General features: G+C 41.2%; 1 protein-coding gene across 2 annotated transcripts in view; it reads right to left on the bottom strand.

Annotated features, from left to right (window-relative positions):
• zfhx3b (zinc finger homeobox 3b) overlaps positions 1–23,866 on the bottom strand; it is a 288,910-nt gene that overhangs the window by 39,309 nt on the left and 225,735 nt on the right. For both annotated transcript variants that reach the window (XM_030127560.1, XM_030127569.1), the window contains one exon: positions 19,455–19,686. In XM_030127560.1, coding sequence (XP_029983420.1) covers positions 19,455–19,686 — 232 coding nt within the window. The remainder of the gene's footprint in view (positions 1–19,454; positions 19,687–23,866) is intronic.

Below are 23,866 nucleotides of genomic sequence, written 5' to 3'. Positions count from 1 at the left end.
TTGACTGCTTGTATTAACTGATGAAAAATAGCTCTATGCAGTAATATAAAAAAAAGAAATAAAAAAACAAACTTAAGGTGCAAAACTGCTGAAGATTCACACCTCTAGAAGAGGATTCTGGCAATGCATGGTATGGTAATAACTGAATAAAGAATGAAAGAATAAACCAATAAAGACCAACAAAGATGCTACTATATTACTCCATGAGCTAACATTCCTAGTACACCTTCCTCAGAGATAAATTTAAGACCATTTGGCTTAAAATATATGGGTTTGGCAAAATCCCACATTTTCCTCTTTATCTCCTTCCATCTGTACCCTCTCTTCCACCCTCTGCAGTTCACCTGCTGCCAGCTTTGGCAGAAAGACCCTGCGGCTGGATTCTACCTGACAAGAGCTCCTTAACAAGCAGCAGTCATTAACCTCAGGAGCAGGCAGCTGCCATGTGATGTAGTGCACTCGGCCTGCTGCAGAAGGGCCCTATTGATCCTAGACATACTTGGTGCCTTCCTGGATGTTTATAATCAATATGCAAATGGCCCGCGGCATTGATTCAATATTAATTTTCAATTAGGGAATTCTCGGGGGGTCCTGAGGGGTCAATACAGAACCATTCAGAGCAAAGGCTTGAGCAAGTTGCAGGCATTGACGTTCCTCTACCCAAGACAACTTACTTACTGTTTATTTAGCCTGCCCTGCTGTAAGTCCCGATTAAGGCTTCGGATAATAGGCAGAGAGACAGATGGGCCTTTCTACACTTCTGCAACGCTCATTACATAAACTGGATTTTGGTGTAAAGGGCTTGTCCTAACTAATAAGTCATCATCTCACAGTTAGTTTGGTTTCTTATTGTGTATAGACTAACTGAATAAGACTTCATTTACATTAAGCTTCACTTTTAAATGCACATACCATTCTCTCCCAAGGTTTAAACATATAAATGTAGCCATTATGCATGTTTACATAGACATATACTGTACATAAATGTGTCTAGTAAACTGACAAGTTACCAAAATTAATTGAAACTGTTGCACGCTGAATGAGTTAAAAACATTTCCTGTAGAAGCGTAGAGGAAGCAAATGTATAGCTATGACAAGTTTCATGCCCGTCTCTGTACTTAAAACTCTATTGTTTCCAAAGCCAGGCTTACAATGAAGCTTTAAAAGTCTCACTATGCTTTCCCTTTTGTTCCTTAACAATAACCTCGCAATAAAATGTAGAAAATCCAGTTTTATTTACATCTTAAGGGAAGAGGAGAGAAAATATTAACCAATGAATGAGGTTGCGAATTCCAGGTAAGTAATTCTTACTTTAAAACATTAAAACAAAGGTATTGATTTAGACGCCTGCTATTATTCGCGCACAGACAGAGTGTCTATCACACAGAGCTGTGGTTTCTTACTTGGCTCTTACTCTCTGGTTTGCTCTTTGTTGCAACTGTCAAGACAATCAGGCTTTTGTGGTTATCAACACAGACTACAGACATATTCTTCACCACAAAAACTACACTGCACATAACATGGATAATTAGAGGTGTAATTATAACATGGTTCAAGAGTTATTGGCCAACAGGCTTGTTACCTCACCATTATCAGTATTGCATGTTAATGTTTTGCTGCCAGAACAATGTGGGATATTTGAAACCCGTCTCAGTGGTGTCAGACGTGTAGTTTAAGCGAATAAAGAAAAGGACGAACTTTTTAAAGGAGAGAAAAACAAGAATGGACAAGAAGAGGAGTGATTTATGAGACTCTAAGATGGAAAAGAATGACCTAAACAAAAATGATAAAGTTACAGTTCTATAAGATTGTACTCCTTTGAAAGAATATGATGAATTGAATTAGGTTAGAATATGATGCTATAAACACTTGAGCTGGTTCTATAACCTGAAGGCCAATGCAACAACTGTCTTCCAAGTCAAAATACAATATAAAACGTCGCATGACTGTTTTTTAAACCTATTTTCAATTTGCTCGATAACCTCCGCAATCACTTCACAATAACGTGTTTTTCTCCATCTTGAATAGGCTGGACTTTACAGAGCAGTAAAGGCTGCATGAGGAAATTACCAAGAGTATAACAGAGATAACCTGGTTGGACTATTTGCTACATTTTCCTGTAGATGCACTGCCTGAGGTAATTGGTTTAGGGATAACATTAATTACCACATTGCTCATTAATGGATGAAGCCTTTATTGGTTCCATTGATCAGCAGGACCTGTTAGCCATCATCCTAAGCAATGGTGGATGTAACAAGCTTACATATTGGCATATCAATTAATGCAATCAATTCCTGTCTAGCACATGCCATTCCCCCTATCTACCCCGCCTGCTTTTAGTTGCCCCCTTCTTTCTCCTTCATCGTGTATCTGAAGAGCCAGAACAAAAGCTCATGTGTCAAACTAAACTTTATTAAGAGATTTCCTAATTGTTACTTAAGTTGAGGTTGCTGCACACTTGACTGATTGAGCTGTTATTGAGTGTAGAAGCCAAACACCCTTCTAATTTGCCTGCGGTAAAAAAAGTAGTTAGGAGCCTTCAGGACTGGAAAAAAGAAGAGATACATGCAACACCATACCAGAGAAAGGAAGCTCATATCCTGACACATATCCTGTTACAGCTGTACCCTACTTTTGCCTGTAAAAGATTAAAACATAAAATAAATGACAGTTTTGTTTTGTGGTACCGTCCCAAATATATAAAAGAAGCATCAAGTCTTTGCGTGTGAAAAATGTTTCCAAATCCACGTTTTTTTCCATGTATTAAAAGCTGTTTTTTCTAATGCTTTTGATTACATTGGACTCAAGCTTCGTGCCATTAACTTGGTTTACTTAATTTCTTAGACTTCCTGTTCCGAATGAGATCAATGCGGCGTTTAAGAAGTCACCGATTACAACATGGAATCCTTTCTGTGTCATGCGTGTTCCAAAAAGAGTAGCTGACTTCAAATACAATGCAAGGGTGCCCTGGTATAACATAGTGAAATGCGTAGAACATCAGCAATGAATGAGGGAGCAGGGTGTGATAACTGAGAGCACACCATGACAAAGTGGAGGGATTTACCGTTGGGCCCGCAGCACTTCATTTGCTTAATAACAGATCATTCTATAAGAAAGTGGCTGCTCTGAGGGGGATATCACCCAACGAGGATGTCTCACTTGCAGAAATCCTATTTGAAGACAACACCTTTTGAGCACTCATCCTCCTCCACGCCTAAGACGATCAACGCGCATGACAGGCCCCATTAATATGACGCCCCGTGTAACCTTGCTCTTTCTCCCTCTCTTGCAAAAGGAACAAAACTGATAGCCAAGAAGGAGGGGCGATATGTTCTGACTGAGCATGTAACGGGAGGGGTGGTGTTCTCTTTAAAAAGATGTCTTGCATATTTTGAGCCACCTGGAGCCACCACTAAGAAGGTGAGAGGTGCATGTAATGGGGGTAAGCGGTGCATTTGTATGTATGTATGTATGTGGAGTCGTGTTTGTGCCATGTGATAACACCACTCTGGACAATTGAGACTGTTTTCCTTCCTGTGTGTACAGTATAGATGTCTTCTGCACAAGGCCTGGTTGACTTATTTGCGCACCTGTTCTCACACACTCTTCATAACATTAGCAGAAACAATGGCCTGAGAAAAGAACAAACAGCACACCTATACAACATTTACACATCTTTACAAGCATGCTAGTTTGCATTAACAAATAAGCTCTGGAGAGACGTGCAGTGCACATATATCTAGAGGGTTTTTCAGATAGACAAGGTGATCATGATTGCACAAACAAAGCCCTTAGTTCATGTATTAAATCCCAAAGTTTTGACAGCCACGGTTAAATGTATTACTACTCAATTGTGAGCGAAATTTATTAAACAAGCACACACTATTATATTGTAGCTACAATTAATTTTCAAGTACAGTATGTGGAACACGTCTCTAGTAGCTGAAAACACAATTCGGTGGAGGTCACAAGGTGAGAGGAGATGAACATGTTTGTTGGACAGTGTTATATGTCGAGACCAGTCGTGCAGGCAGTTAGTTGGACACCCCTACTGCCTCGACGCGGGACCTCCTCCAGGCCCCTGTCCCCTGAGCAACGCACAAGTGGGCTGAGCAATTAACAATTTCATGCTGATTGCCTGAAGCATGTTTTGCTATGCCATAAAGATAATAGCATGAAGGGTGCAGCGGCAGCAGCCCCCACTCACCCCTCCTCCGGTGTTCCTCTATTGCTTCCATCTCTCAATTCTCTCCCGTGCAATTCACATGTTGGAATGGCGCTCTGCCTGCTTGCTTTATTAAAGACACTCTCCCTGCTTAGAGGGCACATTTAAGAAAAAAATATATAAAGATGACTCCCTGAAGAGTAAACAGGGATGATTATTAAAGGGAAGGAGAAAACTAGAGTCTTGGTCTCCCACTGGCTTCTTGATTTGAAAGTCTAATTTGGCAACTGCACACAACAGGCGTGCAGGTAGACAAAACAAACAGGTTCCATTTCCCCCAACAAACAGAGCATGCTCAGAGTGGCTGCTGGTGACAGCCCTCATCTTCCTCATTCTCTTCCGCACCATGGCATGACAGCAATCCACTCTGACCATGGAGCTCACCGCTGTGCAACAGGGAAATCTGTGCACCACTAAACCCGCTATTCGTCTACAGAGCAGAACACATAAAAGAGTGCAAATGACTACAAGAATATGGCACAGATTATAAGATGTGTTCGTTCTACGATGTTAGGAGCGGAGTGTACTGTATGTGCAGCCACAAAATGTGATACTGTCAGTGAATAAAGAACAAGTGCAGAATTACATGAATTTTAAAGCTGTGAAAGTTTAATTTGTCGCGCAAATAAAAAACCTTGAATTGAGTATTTGGTGCCTTTTTTTTGAAGAATCTGGTGTTTTTCTTTATCCATAATAACGCATGTTGTTCTGTACAGTAGCTCTTCTCAGAAGCACAGTAGCTGTAGGCCAATGAAACAGTTAGCCACCATCACTAATGCATAAATAACCCCAAATGGAGAATGGTGTCAGCAGTTTGAGTCACAATCACGTCACAATTCCCAATATGTTAAAAAAGACATAAATTGCCTCGATTCTGAACTGAATCGCAGCTCTAATATCTCCAAGGACGTCCAAATATTAACAAATGCAGATCATACTAACCATATGAGTATATATTACCTTACTCTTCTCACAGTAGAGTCATGCATGTACTTTGTGTTGTGTTCAGGAGTCAAGTCATTAACTATTTCAACAGGAAGCATCCTCCCCATAACCACAACTTAACCGAACTCACATGCTCTGTATACCACTGTGGGACTAATAGGTGACAAATGAACCCTGGACATAATCTGCATCTCCTTTTCTGAATACAGTAGCAGAAGGTAAAGAGGGGAGCCATATACTGAATCACATACACTACTACATAATGGCTAAGTCTGCTCATCACAGTATTCAAGCAGCCACATCATTATAAATCCAACCCTAAGGTCACTGTTTTTCCTATGTGAAAACAAACCCTAAAGATAGAAGGAGGGGTGCTGTGGACAAAGGGCTACGGCACCAGCCCCCTCTGCTCCTCTGGCCCGCCCTCTCTGACCCCCCTCCCCACACCTCCCAGGCTTCTGGCTGCCCTTCCACCCCCCGGCTGTGTGTGAAAGTCCAGCTGGCGCTTTGACAGCCTCAACACCTCAGCTGAACATGGCAGCATTACAGGCCCCATATTGTTTATGATATGGAGCCTGTCATTAATTTGCATCCTTAAGTGGGAAAACACACACATACACACTTACTATCCGATAAGGAGAAACATGTTTTTGTGTTAATTTATATGATACAATGTCACCCCCAACCCCAGACACACAAACAACGCATACACATACACTTATAAATTGCAGTCACATCCCCCTGCTAGAAGGGGATGATAATTGCGGACGGCCAATAAATTACTGCTGCCTCCACATCAATTATAAGCATCACGTCTGGCAATGAGGAAAATGAGATCTTGTGACAAATTTCATGAGGCTTGGCTGCCCAGCAGCCTTTCTTAACATGCTACAGATAGCAATCCCTTATCTAGCCTCTGTAATGGGGAGCTACGGATAGAGAGATGGAGCTGCAGCCATTTAATTAAAAAGCTGGGGGTAGGGGGTGGAGAGGTGCAATTCATTGAAAAGGCACAGGAAGGAGACAAAGCCTTTGTCTCCAATACATATTTTGCTCAATATTGTCACTCATCAGAGTCCAAGCCTGTATCTTCTCTGACAGCAATTCTGGAGATTTTACCCGTCTTTGTGCTCCTCTGTCCACCATTTTCTTCTCCTTTTCTCTCCCTCTTCTTCTTCCTTGTTTTTTATATTTCCCAGGAGTCCACTGTTTTCTCCACTGGGACAGCTCCAGCGTTTTTTACGAATGACTGCGGTGGACAGACAGTGGCACTGAATGAAATGGCCCCTGCACCTAATTGTATTCCCACCTGGGGAAGGCAGGCAAGGGCGGAGGCTTCAAGAACACAGCAATGAGGATTTATGGCAGATGGGGAGACAGCAAAATAAAACACCAAAAGGGATGGCTCTTAAATCTCATTCCCAGTGCAATATTCATTGTAGTTGCAATCGGGTGTGCTGATAGAGCATTGAAAAAACGACCGCTGTGTTCAAATTATGGCTGTACTCTCTACTAATATTTAACATCATTAGAAAATCATTAGAAAACCATCATAAAACCTGGGATTATGACCAGAGCATTAAACACAATGATTATTCAGTGTGTTCCTTCTCCGCTTTGCCTTGGAAATGAGATTTGCTCTGCTGCTGCTATGTAGGAAAAAGTAAGAATATTTTTCATAATTACTGTAACGTCTGAAAAACATTGGCTTGAATGAATTACTATACCATTATGCATTTGTGTTTGTCTGCCCAAAAGCAAAGTTTCCAATGAGGCTTTGCATGGGATATCATTATTGCATTTTCGCAGGGACATCAGTTTGAATAATGCCATTTTTCTTATTATACCTTTACCTTACAAAATTGTGCACGCCATGCGGTTAGTAGCAGAGACACACCACATGATAGACTACATGAAAAGAAAGGAGTGTACAGTATAAAATAAAAACAGCAAAAAGATTTTTTTTAAAGGTGGTGGAACATGAGGACAAGAGGCGCTGATATAAATCCATCTACAGCAACAGCTACGCCTTTGTGTGGTAAGAGCAATTTTCTTCAGGAAAATTTCTGTATGAAATCTTGCAAACCTGTAGCCTGAGACTGTGGATAAGACCATGTATATATGTGATGTACTTCTCTTCTTGAAGAAAAGGGAGGGCCAGCAGTGTCAGAGTTGAGTCTTTACTTTTTGGGATTTCTCGGCAGCCCCATTATCAAGAGCAGCCATCAGCACAAAGATAAAAGATCCTAATGGAGCTGGCCCTGGTGGAGATGAAAGGTGCACAGATGGCACACTGTTATGAATCTCTAATGCAGCCCATGTTTCTAAGGTAATGACTGACTGCCAGGCCCCTTCCACAGGCTTCCCTACTCAGGCCCAGGTGATAAAGGTCTCATATTCCTTGTCACTAAGTAGTGAGGCAGTAAACCTATTGTTCTAAAAACCACCCTGAAAATGTGCACATAGTTGAGAACAAAAACATGCTTCGTTTAGTTAGAAGCTTGACAAAATAGAGTGCAAAACAGTGGCAAAGTTGAGAATAATAGTCATTGTCATCACTAAATTTGACTTATGGACCATTGCTTCTCCTTAAAAGTAGTTGTCACTGTAAATTGCAATAAGATACAGCATATTTCATAATTCACTGAAGGTATTTTATGTATGAAATAAACATCTTACTATCTTTGAATTACACAGGAGACAGTAAATCCTTTTTATACTTGCTGAGCTATGCTTGTTTTACAGTAGGTAAAGACTGTGAACACCATCTTCTTTTTAGGTCAGGATGAGCAGAAGGCTAATGTAAGAGCAACTCCTTGTCAAGCTTTTGAGAGTAATTGAACTGACACTTATGAGAACCAATGTTCTTTTGAATGCATTACTTGGCAGAATTTCGGGCTTTTGTCCCTTAATCTTTGCCAGCAAAAACTGATGCCCTTTGAACAACAGCGAGAGGTGAAAATATATAGTGAGAGAAAGAGCGAGTCTTTTTCCCCCAGTCCCTTTCACAGAACCTAATGGATTGTGAGCACTTAATGCATTAATCAATCAATATCTCTCACTGTACATCAACAAGACCAAGTTATGAATGACCTTTGTAACAAAAAAAGGACACTTTAATGCACACAAGATTGCTCCTAGGTTAGTAACTTGGGCCCGGTTTTTATCACGCATGATTACACCTTCAGAAGGCAGAGGGCCATTAACAGCCCACTAAATATACTGAGGTTGGTTGTTATACAAATTGCACATGGGATTGCAGAAGGTAGTGCTAGATTGTAAGCTAGTTGTTATTACAGAGAGAGGTTGCATTTATTTACCTGCCACATGATGTAGAATTTTGATCAAGAAAATAAATCTAATAGTATTTCATTCACGCCAAGACAATGCATGTATTTGTAGTTCTTTTGCGTTATAATCAACTTTAAGTTGCAAGCTTGGTCACCAGGCAACATTAGAATTACTCTGACTTGCTCTGAGAAGACATCATGAAAGGTAAGTGCTCTTCTTTGTAGTTTGGCTCAAGCTCTAATTTAAAGATGGTCTTTTTTTTTTTTTTTTTTTTTTTTTTTTTTTTTTTACATAAAAGAGCCCAGAAAAAAAAAAAAACCTCACTTGAGAGGAATCATTATGAGTAGTGGGGTATACTCCAGTGGTTACCCATCTAAAGTCATTTTCAGTGTTACACCACTGTTAAGGTCTACTGAATAATAAGAATCAGTCGGATTTACTGGTGATTTGCATTGACTAATAGTCACATATAACAAGAAAAGTAACTTAAAAAACACTTATGTTCCATCATTTTTTTATGGCGGTGGAAAATAACATGTTTTAATCAATTAATCATTCAGAGTCCTGTGACAGGACCGTCTGTGAACTCAGGGAACAATCATTCTCAGTGATTTCTCATTAAATTATTTGATGCCTTAAAAGTGATAACAAGAAAAATATTTTAATGTTCTCTTGTTGTGGTAAAAGCAGGTGACAGGCTAAGCAGAAAAAAGGCTATTCCCACAGTAATCTTTATCTTTTCATTAGGTGTCAAAAAGAAGCAGAAGAGGAAATATTGAGAATGGTGGAGATAGTGGTATAATACTGGACAGGATGAGGCAAGGTTTAGGTGATCATGGTGGGAGGCAGGCTTCTGAGCCCCTTCGTCAGCACTGGTGGAGCGTGGAAGTGAAGCGTGTAGACAGAGTGGAACGGACAGGAGCTGACTACACAGAGCCAGAGAAAAGACGAGCCCAGAACAAGAGCACAAACTAATGCTATTGTGGTCAATGCACAATAGGTCCTGCAAAGTGACTGCAGAGGGCCCTTAAACAAAGAAGGCACTGCCATTCCCTTTCCCCCACCCAATTAGATTCTTTCCCTCTGTTTAACATGACAAAAACACAGAGCATTTCTCCTAATTCTGGCCCCTGTGCCACCTTAAATCTAGCAGGTCTCGGACCTCTGTCTGCTAGACTGACAAGGACTTGTGACATTGATTCAAACACATCCACTGTGTTCTCGTCTCCACATCTCGCACACAAATATGTGGCCCATCTCAGGTTTTCCAAGTGCGTGAAATATTCAACATATGCATGAGACAAATTCATTTCCCCTGGACCCTCGGTTTTCTGGCAGTGCTGAGGTTTTTCAAAGCCCCTTTTTCTTTTTTAAATGAAAATGGCATTTTTGTAGGATTTTTATTTCTTTTTTAAGGATTTTGACCTATATTTTATGTACTAAGCCAACAAATAATTTGATTTCCACTATTCACTGTTTAGACAAATCAGAACAGTATTTTGGTGATGAAAAAAGTGAAATTCCAAATAAAAGCTGCAATCCAGTGTGAAACTTTTACACTTTATGTATAGATACATTTTTCATTAATAGGAACAAATAATATGTGCCGTGTGATTGTAAAGTAACTGAAGAGGGACGTTTCAGATGGACAGACTAAAGCGAAACAGGACTAGAAATTGCATGTCTTTCCCTCCTGACTGTGCAGCCTGGCTGAATCGAGTCAATATGCTCTCCTGTATGCTTACTGAGCAAGTAGCATGAAAATTGACCTTTGCTTGCTTTCTAAACAGTGGATTATTCATCTTAATGCTTCAGATTGGTCAGGGTGGCTTTCTGCTGTTTACAACATATTTACTGTACCTTCTCTCTCCGATTGCTATATAAATATCACTTCAAGATCTGCTCCGTGTTATATGAATTATATGAAGAATTCTTAAGACAATTTTAAAGACTCCAAATATAAATGTGGCGCCAAGTAAAAAACACTTTAGATATAAAACAATTTTCGATCGCAACAGGATTTAGAAATCATCATAATGGCTGTGACTGAATGACTAAATATGCAAGGGAAAAGCTGAGAGAGAAAATCCCGAAAACAGACTTGTATGCACTTTTCCTAAAACAGTTATCCTGTGCTTATTATGTAAACAAAATTAAACTTGCTTAAAACTGCAAGCAGAGGGTTTATTTCTTAACTGTGCTGTTTGTAGTGTAAGTGAAGTAAGTACTATGCATCCTGTCGACAAGGGATACACACACATGCAAACCTTTAGTTCTTTATTATCCATTTCTGTGTTGCAGGCATGTCTTTGCCAAATAAAGGCTTTACTATGAATAAATAATTAAACAATAGTACTAGTAGATAAAAACAATTTGGTATTTGGATGGGAATGATTACGGTCTAAGTATACAGCATCAAAACATAAGAGATACTACTAACTAAATCTCACCTTTTAATTACAGTTTGCCATCATTACACTAAGCTGCTTTTTTTTTCTTTCCTTTTTATAGGCGTGGTGGAACTTTATCTTTTCAGTCTACATTTCAGTGTAAATTCCTGGCTCTTAATTCATTTCCCTTCCTTAAATATCATCCATCATTGTGCTCATCTAAGCTTCTTTGCTCCAAATGGACAGTGCAGAGAACATATTCACAGCCAACTAATAAAACAGCAGTGACAGAGCAGTGTTTTCAGCCAGACAAAAGACAGACTGTGAGAGACAGTTCATCCATTGGACCGGGAGGAAGACTATAAATCTGACTGGGTCAAACCGTAAGAATGTCACAAAACAAATACTATTTTGTCTCAGATTGTCATTAGGCAGCCGGTCTGATGAAACAGAGTCAGGCTGTGGGCACATCTCCCTCCAAATCTAGACTGGTCTTTGTTTTTTTTTTGTTTTTTTTTACAATTTTTATTTATTTCTCATTTTTTATCAGTACAATACAATCTCCTCAGGTTGAGGCGCAGGAAAAGAAACGAAAGAACAGAAAAACAAACAAATGAAAAGAGCAGCCTGCGTTGGTGTCAGAATATGTTTAGGTCTCTTAATAGACACATTTGTCCCTGAATGTCAGCCATTTTCCCCAGTTTTTCATAAAGAGATTTTCTTTCAACTTCAGTTTATATGTAAGATGTTCCATGACAAGTATATCATCTATGACTGAAAGCCATTGTTTGTAAGACGGAGCATCAGTCTTAAGCCAGTTCTTTGTTATGGCCTTCTTCCCAGCCACCAGGAGGATCTTGATAAGATCTGTCTCCTTTATGCACCAATTCTTCCAAATGTCCGAGGTAAAGAACAAGACAAGAATTTGGAATTGCATATCCCAACACATCACAGAGAGCTGAGTCTTTTTTTTTTTAACCTTCTTTTATCCAAGTCTACACATGACCAGTGCTGATACACCATCTTCTGTGGGGTCCGCTTTTTCAAACACAGCGTTTTTCACAACACTTGGGATAACCACAGTCTTACCATGTGTCATGTTTACAGGAAGATGTTTTTGAGCTAGGTAGACACAGGCTTCAGATCTGAAAGTGTCCTGTAATCATTTACAGCCAACACTAGCGGTATCATGTAACTGGGCATCCTGATTACCAAGATACATGGAAGCAAGGAAGGCAATATTTGTGGAAACTGGATGAATCTAGAATGATTCCATCTGTGGCAAGTTCCTTTCTAATGTCATACACTATCATCACCAATGTACAGTATAGCCTCCCTCCCACTCATATTATCCTTTTGTATTTTTCACCAAACTCATCCATTTCCCTTCATCCACCCTCCCTCTCACCCTCCTCAGGTGGTGTGTAGTGTACTGTCAAGCACAGCGTGAATCAATGACTGGTGCTCACGCCCACAGGTAAAGGTTAGAAAGGTTCACTATTGAATTATTTCTGCACTTCTCTTATTGCTGCCATCTGCCTGGCTGCTTTTAGTTGATGTGGTTGAGGCACTGGAGGGGAACTCTTTTTGCTAATGCACTCAAAACATGGATGCATGTGTGAGTTTTGTGTGTTTCCACGCACGAGCACGTCATACGTGTCTGTACGATTTGTGTCTTTAAGGATGTTTCACTCCAGTGTAACTAACATAACATGAATTTGCACAATAAGCATCATACACACATTTGTACTTACACACAGACCTACACTTATGCACACTCTGTTCACTTCTCATGCCTATCTATCAGAGAGTGGATAATGAATCACAACATCTGTGCTTTCAGCCAGTCTTTGTTTCATCTGCCTTTATTCTAATGGAGCCTTCGGAGTATGAGGGCAACATGCTGCTGGATAGGGCATCCTTCACTCTCTGGTTTTGTTTTGCTGTCAGCGAGGCCGATCGTCTCTGCTGGACCCAGGATGAACTCATCCATAGCACAGATCATGCCCTTTGATCCACCAGCTTTCTCTGGGGGGCACAAACAGCCTTATTAAAAATGGCTAAATAAAACTTTCCTAGCCTCAACTCAATAGTTCCCAAACTTTACCCCTGCTTCTCTGATGCTGCCTATGGTCAAATTGAGCTGCCTAATTCTGACAGCAGGCAGAACTGTTCATCCAATACCAAAACATGGTAACAAATGAAGCAATCTAAGTGTTTAACAATTTATTGGTTCTAGTTCCTAGACTACCTGGCATACACTTGCACTACAATCAATATCATAGATGAGAACATGCTGGGTGTAAGATGATAATGTGTGCCTTTGGGGGAAATTCAAGGAAGAGCTGTGCAGCAAACATATGAAAAAGAAAGATATTACAACTACTGCATATCACCAGTAAAAAAAGAAAAAAAAGAAAAGAAAAAGAAAACTAAATGAGAATGGAAACCTATCTCCATTGTATTGCTTCCACACACATGCTAATAATACAATAACATAAATATGAACAAACTTTACAGATAATGTATTCTTGCAAAGTGGAGTCATAGAGTCATATCTTTCATATCTGCTCATCTTTCTCAAATTGAATTGACTCTTCATCCCATGTGCTGTACCTGAGTAACAGTGACATGTCTGCTACTATAATTAAACCCATCACAACCGTTATGTCTTTGTCACCTAATCTATTCTGTTCTCCACTGTCTGTGTCTGTCTGTAACCACAGACTTCCCGCCCTCAGCCCTGACTGACAGCGCCTGTGGCGGCTGTGGTCACTCTGTATGAGTGACATGAGGGGCAGCAGGGCTACTGCATTACCTCCTTTCCTTCCCTCTGAGCTCGTCCTGATCCTGTACCTCACACCACTGATCGCCACCTCTACTCCAATATCCAGCGGCAAAGCCTCTAGGCCTGAAAATAGAACTCATTAACACGTTTAGTAAGTACAAATGAGATGACTGTCTCCTGATGGACTGTCTATCTTTTGGATCAGCTTTCAAGGAGAGTGTTTGGTAATGACAAGAGAGAAGGAAACCAATATTATAATGTGCTGCCAGTCTCCTCTGAAAATGGGCTTGATGACAGGGGGAGCCTCTCGCACCCACACACAGCCTGATTCTTGCTGCAGACACCTATGTGTGTCCTCATTTATGGGTATGCGAGTTAGCAAAATAAAATACGCTACATATTTACACCCACATGGCATAACTGACACTAAAATCACACACAAGGTGATATCAGGGAGAGGAAATCTCCCCATGAACAACTACTGTAATAATGCTCCAATTTAAAGAGACTATTGCTTTTCTCATTGAGTTCAACCCTTACATCTTGTCCATAAACTCCTGTCTATGACATTTATGTTGCCTTTGTGCTCCTCTAAGCCAGATCTGTTGGGCAGGCTGGCACACGAATTCACCCACCTTCTACCGTGTGGACAAAGCTAGCCAGTATTTACAGATTCAGTCAGGAGAGGCAGTAAAAATCAGGGCACAAGACATTTTTACTCCATCCCAGAATAGAGTTGTGGCTTTCTGGTCAATTTGCTATTACAGGATGAGCCAACGAAGGCATGCGTACCAAGCTTGTCCATAAAGCAGGGGGCACAGGGAAAGAAAAGCATGTCTTAGTTAGAGCAGCAGGGTCATATGAATGCTACTGGAAAATCTATAAAGCCGTCATTTTGGCTTTTTAATAAACGTCTAGTCTTGTGTAATATTTTCAAAATGAAAAATAATGTATTTATGAATTTCCTGGCACGTTCTGTGGACAGCAAACAATTTCCTATGCAGCCTAGATGCCCTTTGGACAGGGATTACAAGGCAGGCGACTGACGGAGGCCTGACTGAGCTGTGGGCCCTCTGGGGCCCTACTCATCCAGGCCTGCATAGTCTTCATCCTCATATCCACTCTGCATCACCAGGGTAATAACAGCCTTTATTAAAAGCGCATTGCAGCAGTGTCTGTCTATACAACTTACTTTCAAAATGGCCATAATGTGGCATGTAGAAGTGGTCTGGTGGTTAGGGGCTACAATATCCTGTTTCTGGAAAGGTTTACTTTGCATTTTAACAAGCATGAATAAAGGAGAACATTCCAGAAATGACTGCCGTCTGTTTTGCTTATGCCCGTGGGGAGCAAAAGCTCAGAATATGGCCCTTGCATGCCATCAGAGCGTGGCCTGGCTCACCTCTGATTTTACCTGGCTTTATCAGCTTTAGCCTAGCCACTGGACATGTAGATACCTTTAGCAAGATAAAGCCATATTAATATTTTGCCTGAAAAGGGATCGAGGCAGAGGATGAAACAAAAGTGTGAAGGCATGGTTGAGAATAATGAATATTACATTTTAAATGTGATCATTTTGACAGACTTCATGTTGGTATCTTGTATGCCATGAGTGTATTCCTGCAGCAAGGCATTATGGACATTCTAAAATATGAGTGATTTTTCTGCATTTGCTTTATTAGTGCATTTTTTCACGTCAAACCCCATTTTCTAGACCTTTCAGAGTGTCTCAAGAATAATGCATGAGACAGAGAGGGAGAAGGAGGCATGTGGGGAGGGAAGAGAAATGCCTCTGTTGTCAGGACAGGCCTTGCTATTAGGTGTGTGACCCTGAAAGCGCACCCCTTTTAGTGAAACAAGCAATGGATCTCATATTGGATACCACTATTATGCAGTAATTTGTATGCATCCTTTCGTCTCATTTCCATTTAATAATGCACACAGCTCCTCTGCCCAGTTTCTCAAACTGGTCATTAAAAGTAACGCTGATCTAAACTGGAGGCTTAAGTTCCACTTACAAGCTCTCACAGTTTGGTGGATGAAACAACTGCAGAGTCAAAGTAAGATGACCCCTCCCCTTACCAATCTTTGCCCTTGAATACCCAGGCTTCCATGTCTACACAGACAGCAGACAATGACTGGTGGCTGCCCAGGCGGCCCCAGCCCCAGCCTTCTCCTTCCCAGCCTCCTAGGCTCACAGACAGGGATTTCCTCCTGCGATGAGAGCCAAGCCGTCACAGCCCAGCGATCAAGGGCCTGCCATCTGTGACTGAGGCAGATTTACAGCAGGAGCTAATCCACACTGTCAGCTACGTTTGTTCTCCAACTCTGCTTCCTTCATACACATACATACAAACACACGTATGCCACTGGTGGAAAATATTAATATTTGGTCCTTAATAAATTATTTTTAACTCTGACTTTCTGTGTTGCTCTCTGTTCCTCCACCTCTCTCTCACTCTCACTCTCACTCTCACTCCAGAACAAACATTTATTGCAGTAGGGCATCCACTCCTGATTTCAATCTAACTTTGCCCTTTTTAACAGTATGATCTCATTCTGTTCTGTACTCAAAAAATAACTTTAGTCGATTAAATGTTAAGAAATTAGAAACCTCAATGTGTCACTGAGCTACATGCCCTGGTGAACATCATTCAAACAAAATAGGGTCATCATATGCTCAAGTGTCACACAAGCTCTCACACACAAGTGAAGCTCCCTAAACTTGTTTCTCCCACATCCTGTGCATCCATTCGTCTCTGCTCCTTATGTTATTCTCCATATCTCATATCATGTCTCTCATAAACATACATACACCCTGGTGCTTTTAGTTGACAGTCGTCAAAAGTCGCCATTAACCCCTGTACCTGACATCAACATGTCACACATTTTCACCTTTTGACTGTAACCTCTAAGCCAAAAATAAATCTTGTCCTCTTGCTGTCAAACCAATGGTCCTCATTAGTAAAAACTTTACAAAAGTTTCAACATTCGCTGTCACCTTTTTTGTCACATATAGAAAAAACCCACATCTTTTTTTTTCCATTTTTTTTTTTATGTAAACCTGGTCATGAGCTGCTGTCCTTAAAACTAGCAGTAGTGCAGCTTTGCACTGGTTCAAGTCAGTGCTGGGCTTTATTCAATGATCTCTGCACACAGGGCAGCTGTGTGGGGCTGGGATCCCTCTGAGGCCTCCTTTGTTTCCCCATAGATAAAGGGTTAAACAAGACAAATGGAGGCGGAGCCACACAGTAACATGCCTAAGCAGCACATTTTCACTATGAGCAAGAATTAAAACAATGCAAGCCTTTTATCCCTGTGTTAGTCTAATTGGAAAGAAACCTCATTTCTGCTGTCCTTGCTCTCCTCGGCCATCCAGCCCACAGGAGATACGTGGCACCAAATCCCTACAGTCTGTGGCTGCTGCATCATCATAAGGAGATGCAAAATAGTTACATGGAAAGCTCACAAGATTGAATATAACCTCTTTTCAATTTTCCTGTGACAAAAGGCATCATCTGGCTGCAGGTATAGATCAGGACTGAAAGGCATCTGCAATAGAGGATTTGTTGTAGGACAGCAAGAATTATGCCTTGCTACAATTTTATACCATCTCTACAATATATGTTATGTTGTCATGTCTTTGAAGGTAGCTGTGGGCTTTTTGGGGAGAATGCCGGCAGCATATGTTTTGGGAAAATTCCCAGGCAGGCTACAAGCCCAGCACCTAACGCCAGCAGATCACAGAACAGCAGCAGGCGAGGGAATTACTGTCTAGATGACCCAGAAATCCAGGGGCAACTTTGTTTTAACAAGCCAGGGAACGTTCCACCACTTTAGCAACTATGCCTTAACCACAAAAAAGAGCCCTGTGCCACAGAAGAGCTAGTGAAGAGGAAATTAAATATTACACTGGAAGGGAATGGTTCAGCCCTAGTGGAGGGTGGAGGGGTGGGGCTCTAAGGTGGACCGGGGCAGCTGATGCCGCTGGAACAAACCATTCGGGGTGTGAAATGGAAATGTTAAATGCAGGGGTGTGGAGTCAGCAATTTTATGGTGAATGATTACTAACAAAGAGGTATGTTGATTATTGGTAATTTGATCAAGATGCCTGGTGGATTCTTTTAAACCCGTATTTTCATTTAACAGAAACACATGAAGGTGGTGAAGAAACGGTACTAAAATTTAAATAATTGAACCCATATCTACTACTGATTTTTATAGTCACCTCTCAGCAGCTCATTGTTAAAAAAAAAAAAAAAAAAAAAAAAAAAGAGTAAAATATTTCTCTCTCTTTGTCAGTAGGCTTATAATTAGCAAAAAATAAACTGTTCTGTTTGACAGAGCAGTGAAACAGAGGAAGTATTAACTGTAATCCAAATAATCAAGTCAAATCATTAAAGCACACATGAGAATGTGGACATTGCTTAAAACCCAGAGACAATTTGGGTTAAAATGTAATTTCTTCTGCATTTTGTTGGATACTAAGGAGTTTAAGTAAGTGAGGCTGATTGTAATATGATGAAGCTCTGCAGGGGGGATGACCTCTGTCGGCATGCATGTGCATTTGTACCAATACTGCCCACACACACAGACCCACTGCAGGGGCCCATTACACAACCAAGGGCTTGAATCCTTCTACCCTGGCAAAAACAGGGCAACAAGCACACCAGACAAAAAAGATTGATATGGACACAACATCCATGGAAAAAAAAAAAACAGTGGAAACACTTATGTGCTAAAAGCACCTAAACTTTTTGCATCTGATTACAAAACAAGTACATTCATGCCTGCACCCTTATAACCTAAAAAGCCCTTCCTCTTGCCTTTGCATCTTCGCTTGTCCACTGTGCTGTAGTCGTTAACATATTTGGAGTGCAGCGAGCAGAAAGCTTAATTGTCCCTAATTGCTCAGCTAAATATGTTCTCTAATGATTTGCTTCAGATCTGTGACTGCCTTTTGCGCAATTTCCCGGCCGCTGGCTTCATTATCCCTGCCTCCTTGGAACAAAGCGTCTTCACAGGCTGGCCTTTTTTTCCCCTACATAACACAGACAGTGAGTATGTGTGTGAGGGAAGTAATGGTTCCCTCTTGCAGGGACACACAATAGAGCCCCTTTGTCAGGGCACAGGAGTTAAAGTGATTAGAAAACAAAATCTCTGCTAAGAAAGAGTGTTAATTGACCACAGCTCACTCTTCCTAATCAGTCCATAATAAAGGAGCAGCCGAGGCACTTTGTTTCAGTCATGCTACTGTTGTTGTAGCCGCGTCTGTTTTTTGGTGTTCTTGTTGTTGTTGCAGCTGCTGCTGTTGTTCAGCTCCTCCCTCTTTGGCCTTAATGCTCTATCTCAATATGTCTTAAATAGCTGAAGAGAACAGCTCTGTGGCCCTCAGTAGCAGCAGCTCTGCCTTGACTGGGAAGGCAGGCTTTGAAGAAATACTACAGTTAAATAATCCACAACTACAAATATAAATTATCTCGCCAATCTATATAAGGTCTTATCCTGAAAATAAGTTAGAGAATACATTTAGATACAAATTATGTTACCAGTATATTCTGTTTGAGAACAACGTGCATCTATTTTTTAAAAATCATACTTTGTAGTCCTCATCACTAAAAATAGCAGTGTGCAATTTTGATTAGCTGCGACTCCTGTTCTTAACTAAACATATTTGCTCCATTAAAGAACTGATGCTAATTTTAAGAGAAAAAGTAAATTATGAGTAACGTGCTAGGCAGAGGAAGTGTCTCAGTGGAGTAAATGGATGGATGTTGGCAGAAACACACAGTTCAAGACGAACACACACTCTCACCTGTGTCTGAAGAGGGGCATTTGCGAATAGTGAAGATGGAACTAAGGTCCTCCTCTTCCTCCGGCAGGCCCTTCTGCAAGCGCTGAAGCTTCCTGAGGCTCTCGCTGCGCTGGTGCTTCATGGAGCGCACATGCTGGATCAGGTTGAGCTTGGCCTTGGTCGAGTAGTTACACAGCACACAATGGTAGTAGCAGGCATCACCCTCCACTGCGTTCTCATGCTGCTGCAGGTGCTGTGGGAGGGAATGGAAAGAGAGAGATAGAGGGAAGGAAGGAAAAAACAGAGCGAGAGGGACACAGAGAGAAAGAGGTTATTGTAGATGGCAGATAGCTGGCTAGGCACCACCGACTCACTTTCACTCACACAGTTGGCAAATGAACAAATCAATTCCCAATCACAGCCCTGTTGTTTAACATCCAGACCTCTTCCACTTCAGGACAACTGTTTGGACTGCGCACTTTGTCTGCGTGAGTGTCTGTATCAGTGGGCTAACAGGACAGGAGAGGCCTGGGAGGCACGCAAATCTCAGGGGCCCAAGGGCAGGCAGGAATCGCATCACACACCCTTCAGAAGCTGTGGGTCTACAGCCTCACAGACGGAAGGCAGCATTGATCCCTTTCACTCAACAGAAGCCTCCCGTCTCTGAAAAGGAAACTCCAAACATCTGCCTGTTTCACGCATGGGATACTAAATATTGATCATGGTGAGTTAAATCCTGGCTCTCTCATACAGAAAGCGAGGAAAACTCAGGCGGTGGTGACGCAGGTGGGGGATTGAGTACATTCTGAAAGAAACTGGAACATTCCGCAACAGGAGGACAACCTTCAGAGGACAGGAAATCAGCAACAGTATTGACCTGTCAACCCCAGTGCTTCTTCCAAGGCTCGACGGCAGGCCTAGTCCAAGCTTCAGCCCACCCTCCGTAGCGTCACAACATGTCAAGCACCCCGTGGTGACACCATACCACCACAACCTCTTGTCACACCACAGAGCTCCAGTCTAATTACCTCCTGCATGGCTCAATCAATGATGCAAGTCCAGCACAATATGGCTAGACCCGGTGTGAGCAACAGAGTTATTGACCATTATCCTAAAGCATCACACTGATTGTTTCTGCATGTTTACAGTAAAAAGCCTCAGACTCAGTATGCCCACTTGTGTCATGTCTGTCATGTGCTGTTCCTATATCAAACTCAGGGGTCTAGCTGTGGGTTTCTGTGGCTGCAATCAATGTCAATCACCAAAAGTTTTTCTCTTTTTTTTTTCTCTAATCTTCATGACCTTCATGTGAAGATTTTTTTAATGTAAAGAACAAGCAAGAACAACCACTTTTTTCATATCAGTGTTAATATTCTCAATAAGTATTACATTTATTATATATTTAATAGTAAATAAATTCCTCAAAATAATACCATCTAACTTTCTGAAATGTGCTGATTGTTTGTGCTGAGGGAAAACCTCGACAGTCAAAATTTTAGCAGTGATGAGAAATGTAAATAAAGTTCAGTCCTCCCTGTATTTTCAACCAGGTTATATTTTTAATTCTGCATTTATGTAATATAAGAACTGAAACCTTTCAGTGAGCTACAAGCCTGTTTGGATGGCTGCAAAATGTAAAAGCAATGGTAACATTAGACATTTAACCACATTACATCTAAATCAGGTGTTGACAGGCTTGTGAAAAAAAATTCATAACAATATTATGCCTCCCTAAAATGCTCTTGTCCTTTTCTCCTAATGTTTAATTTTCTGGCAATATTGCAATATTGCTATGGGGTTTTCTGAGCTATTGTATTTCATTGTCTTTGGTTTCATATTTCTCACTTCTACACCTAAAATGTGCATTAAGACACCGCTTCCAGGAAAAAGAATAGGAGTTTTTTTTCCTTCTTTTTTGTGAGCCCCACAGCTTGGTGTAATAGAGTTATTAGGTGATTGTAAAAGGCTCTGTGTCTCTGTACGCTCTCCTCTCTCTCCTCGTTTTAAGCCATCCATGATGTCATGAATAGGTGTTGCTGGATATTGTGAGAGCCCTCCTCCTTCTCCTCCTGTTTCTCTGTGCACAAATATTGCATCAGAACTAAGGTAGAGAGAAATTTGAGAGACAGATTCAGTTATAGATAACACCGAATCCATCATGCAACTGCTTTTAGTCATAGCATATGTCTTGAATTAAAAAAGAGAGGTCTTTCTGCAAATGATTCTAGGCTCCAAAAATCTACAAGAAGACAAGTTAAAAAATGACGGCACCTGACCGAAACTTCAAAGCTAGTCTCAGGAGGTAGAAAAAATCCTGGGAGTTTTATAGTTTCCCATAAAAAGCACAGGGTTTATATAGGAGTGAACCTGAGACCGCCTGCCCCAGAACTGCCCATAATTCACTATAAACCTGACTGGCCAGGAAGATGGCCTCAACGGGGCCAAAACCAGCCCACCCCATTGCTTGTAGCTGTGTCTAACATGTCAAACGGTCACACCTGTAAACCACCACTTTCACCATCTCTGCACCGGCCACGACCCAAGACTGTCGGGGCATTTCAGTGTCAGTGAAAGAGTTAGGAGATCAAATCATCACTGAGGTGACGCCTGCTCATTCAATATTCCACACAGAACCGAGGTAAAATAATACTAGTGCCTAATAGCAAAGAGCTTGGCCAAGGAGAACAACACCCTTCTTATAATCACATCCCTAACATATTTTCTCAAAGAATTATCCATGTGAGAAACCCCCTAAAAGCACAAACGCAGTATGGACTCAGTACTTGCAGTCTCCCACTCTGACTCACACACTCACACATGCATGCATACACACTTTGAATGTGAAACATAATAATGCATGAGACAGGGCCTACGTCTGTTTCCTATGAACCTGCAATGAAGCCTCTAGTTGATAAATCACCTCCAACTGGAGTGCAGGAATTTGGCGGCTTAATGAAAAAGTCATGTTGGGCTGGGAGGATTTGGTCTGCATGGCTCTGGGGTTTCTAAGCGCCCTATCAAGGCCCCAACAGGAGGGGAGCTGTGGCGCAAAATGGGGGGTAGATGCCTGGGCTAGTGGCATAAGTTCAATACCACTGAACTGTCTTGGAATTTATAGCAGATGTATAGGAGATTCAGCTGAGCAAGTACAAATGCGTGACTACGTAGTGCACACCGATGTTCTCAAAAGCAATTGGGCATGGGAGTCATGCTGTTTGCATTTGACTGTACCTCATGTGTGATCTGATTTTACAGATAAGACTGCTGCAAATACTTGAAGACAATGATTCTACTGATGTGTTGAATGCTTGAATCAGAGGTGATTGTATTGCAAAGAAAAAGATTAGTTGAGTTACTATCGTTTTTGTCTTAGATGTATTGTGTTGTTGTTTATTTTCAAGCTGTCAATCAGCGACCATTGGAAGTGCGGTTGATTGCATGACCCAAAAATCATACTTAAATTGCTTTCTTGTTTTATAGATTTTAAAAGGATGCTCTAAATGATGTTTAATGTGTTAAAACACCTTCAATGCTTTTTTTTTGTTCAAAGCTTGCTTTACTTTGAAGTGATTTTCACAGTTTAAAAATGCAGTCATGGTTTGTCAAGCCTCTCTTCGAACAGAGCACCTTGTCTCTTTCTGTGGAGGCTGGAGCAGTGCTTTTTCAGGTAAAGAGGGACAGGGGCGGTGTGGGCACCACCCCATCCTCTCTCTCCCAACTCTACAATGCACCTTGCCCTCTGAGTGGGCAATACATGCCTGTATCAGTTTCACCACCCACCCAGAGCACTGCATACATCTGCATTTCCATCCACTTAAATGCAAAGTAAAAGTGCACCTTTAACACGAAACAGTGTGGTTGCTGAGAGAGTCCAACTAACACAAGATGGAGGTGGGTATTACTGGAAGGGTGGAAGGGAGACAGCGCCGGTAATTCCAAAGAATGGCTCCCCATAGAGCCATATAATATAATATGTATGTGCAACAAACACGTACAAAAGTATAGACAAAAAGTACATCAGAAATGTACACACAATCTCACACACATATGCACATACGGTCTCACACACACACACACAGCCACACACCATTACGATCATACCCTAATTTCCACCATTAAATTTGGCAGTGCTGTTAATACAAAATTAATGCATTAAAACAGATGACTATCTGTGAGCTAAATAGCTATCAATTCTAAGAGAGCTGCCAAATTCCCTACATGAGAGAGCCAGCAAGTATCTGCCTGGATATTGCTTTGTAATAAACTGATTCTCAGCATTAAAAGCTGGTGTGTGTGTTTGGTGATGTATGTGTGTTCGCAAAAACATGTCCTTGATGGGTGGCTTACACAGGTTAGGCAGTAATAATTTACCTGTTAAGTCATGCAATGCACTGAAGTTGAGCAGGCCCGCTTTTGTTAGAGAATTATATTCA

This window comes from Sphaeramia orbicularis, chromosome 3 (genome assembly GCF_902148855.1).
Source record: "Sphaeramia orbicularis chromosome 3, fSphaOr1.1, whole genome shotgun sequence".
Lineage (NCBI taxonomy): Eukaryota > Metazoa > Chordata > Actinopteri > Kurtiformes > Apogonidae > Sphaeramia > Sphaeramia orbicularis.
This window is presented reverse-complemented; position numbering and strand designations above follow the sequence as displayed.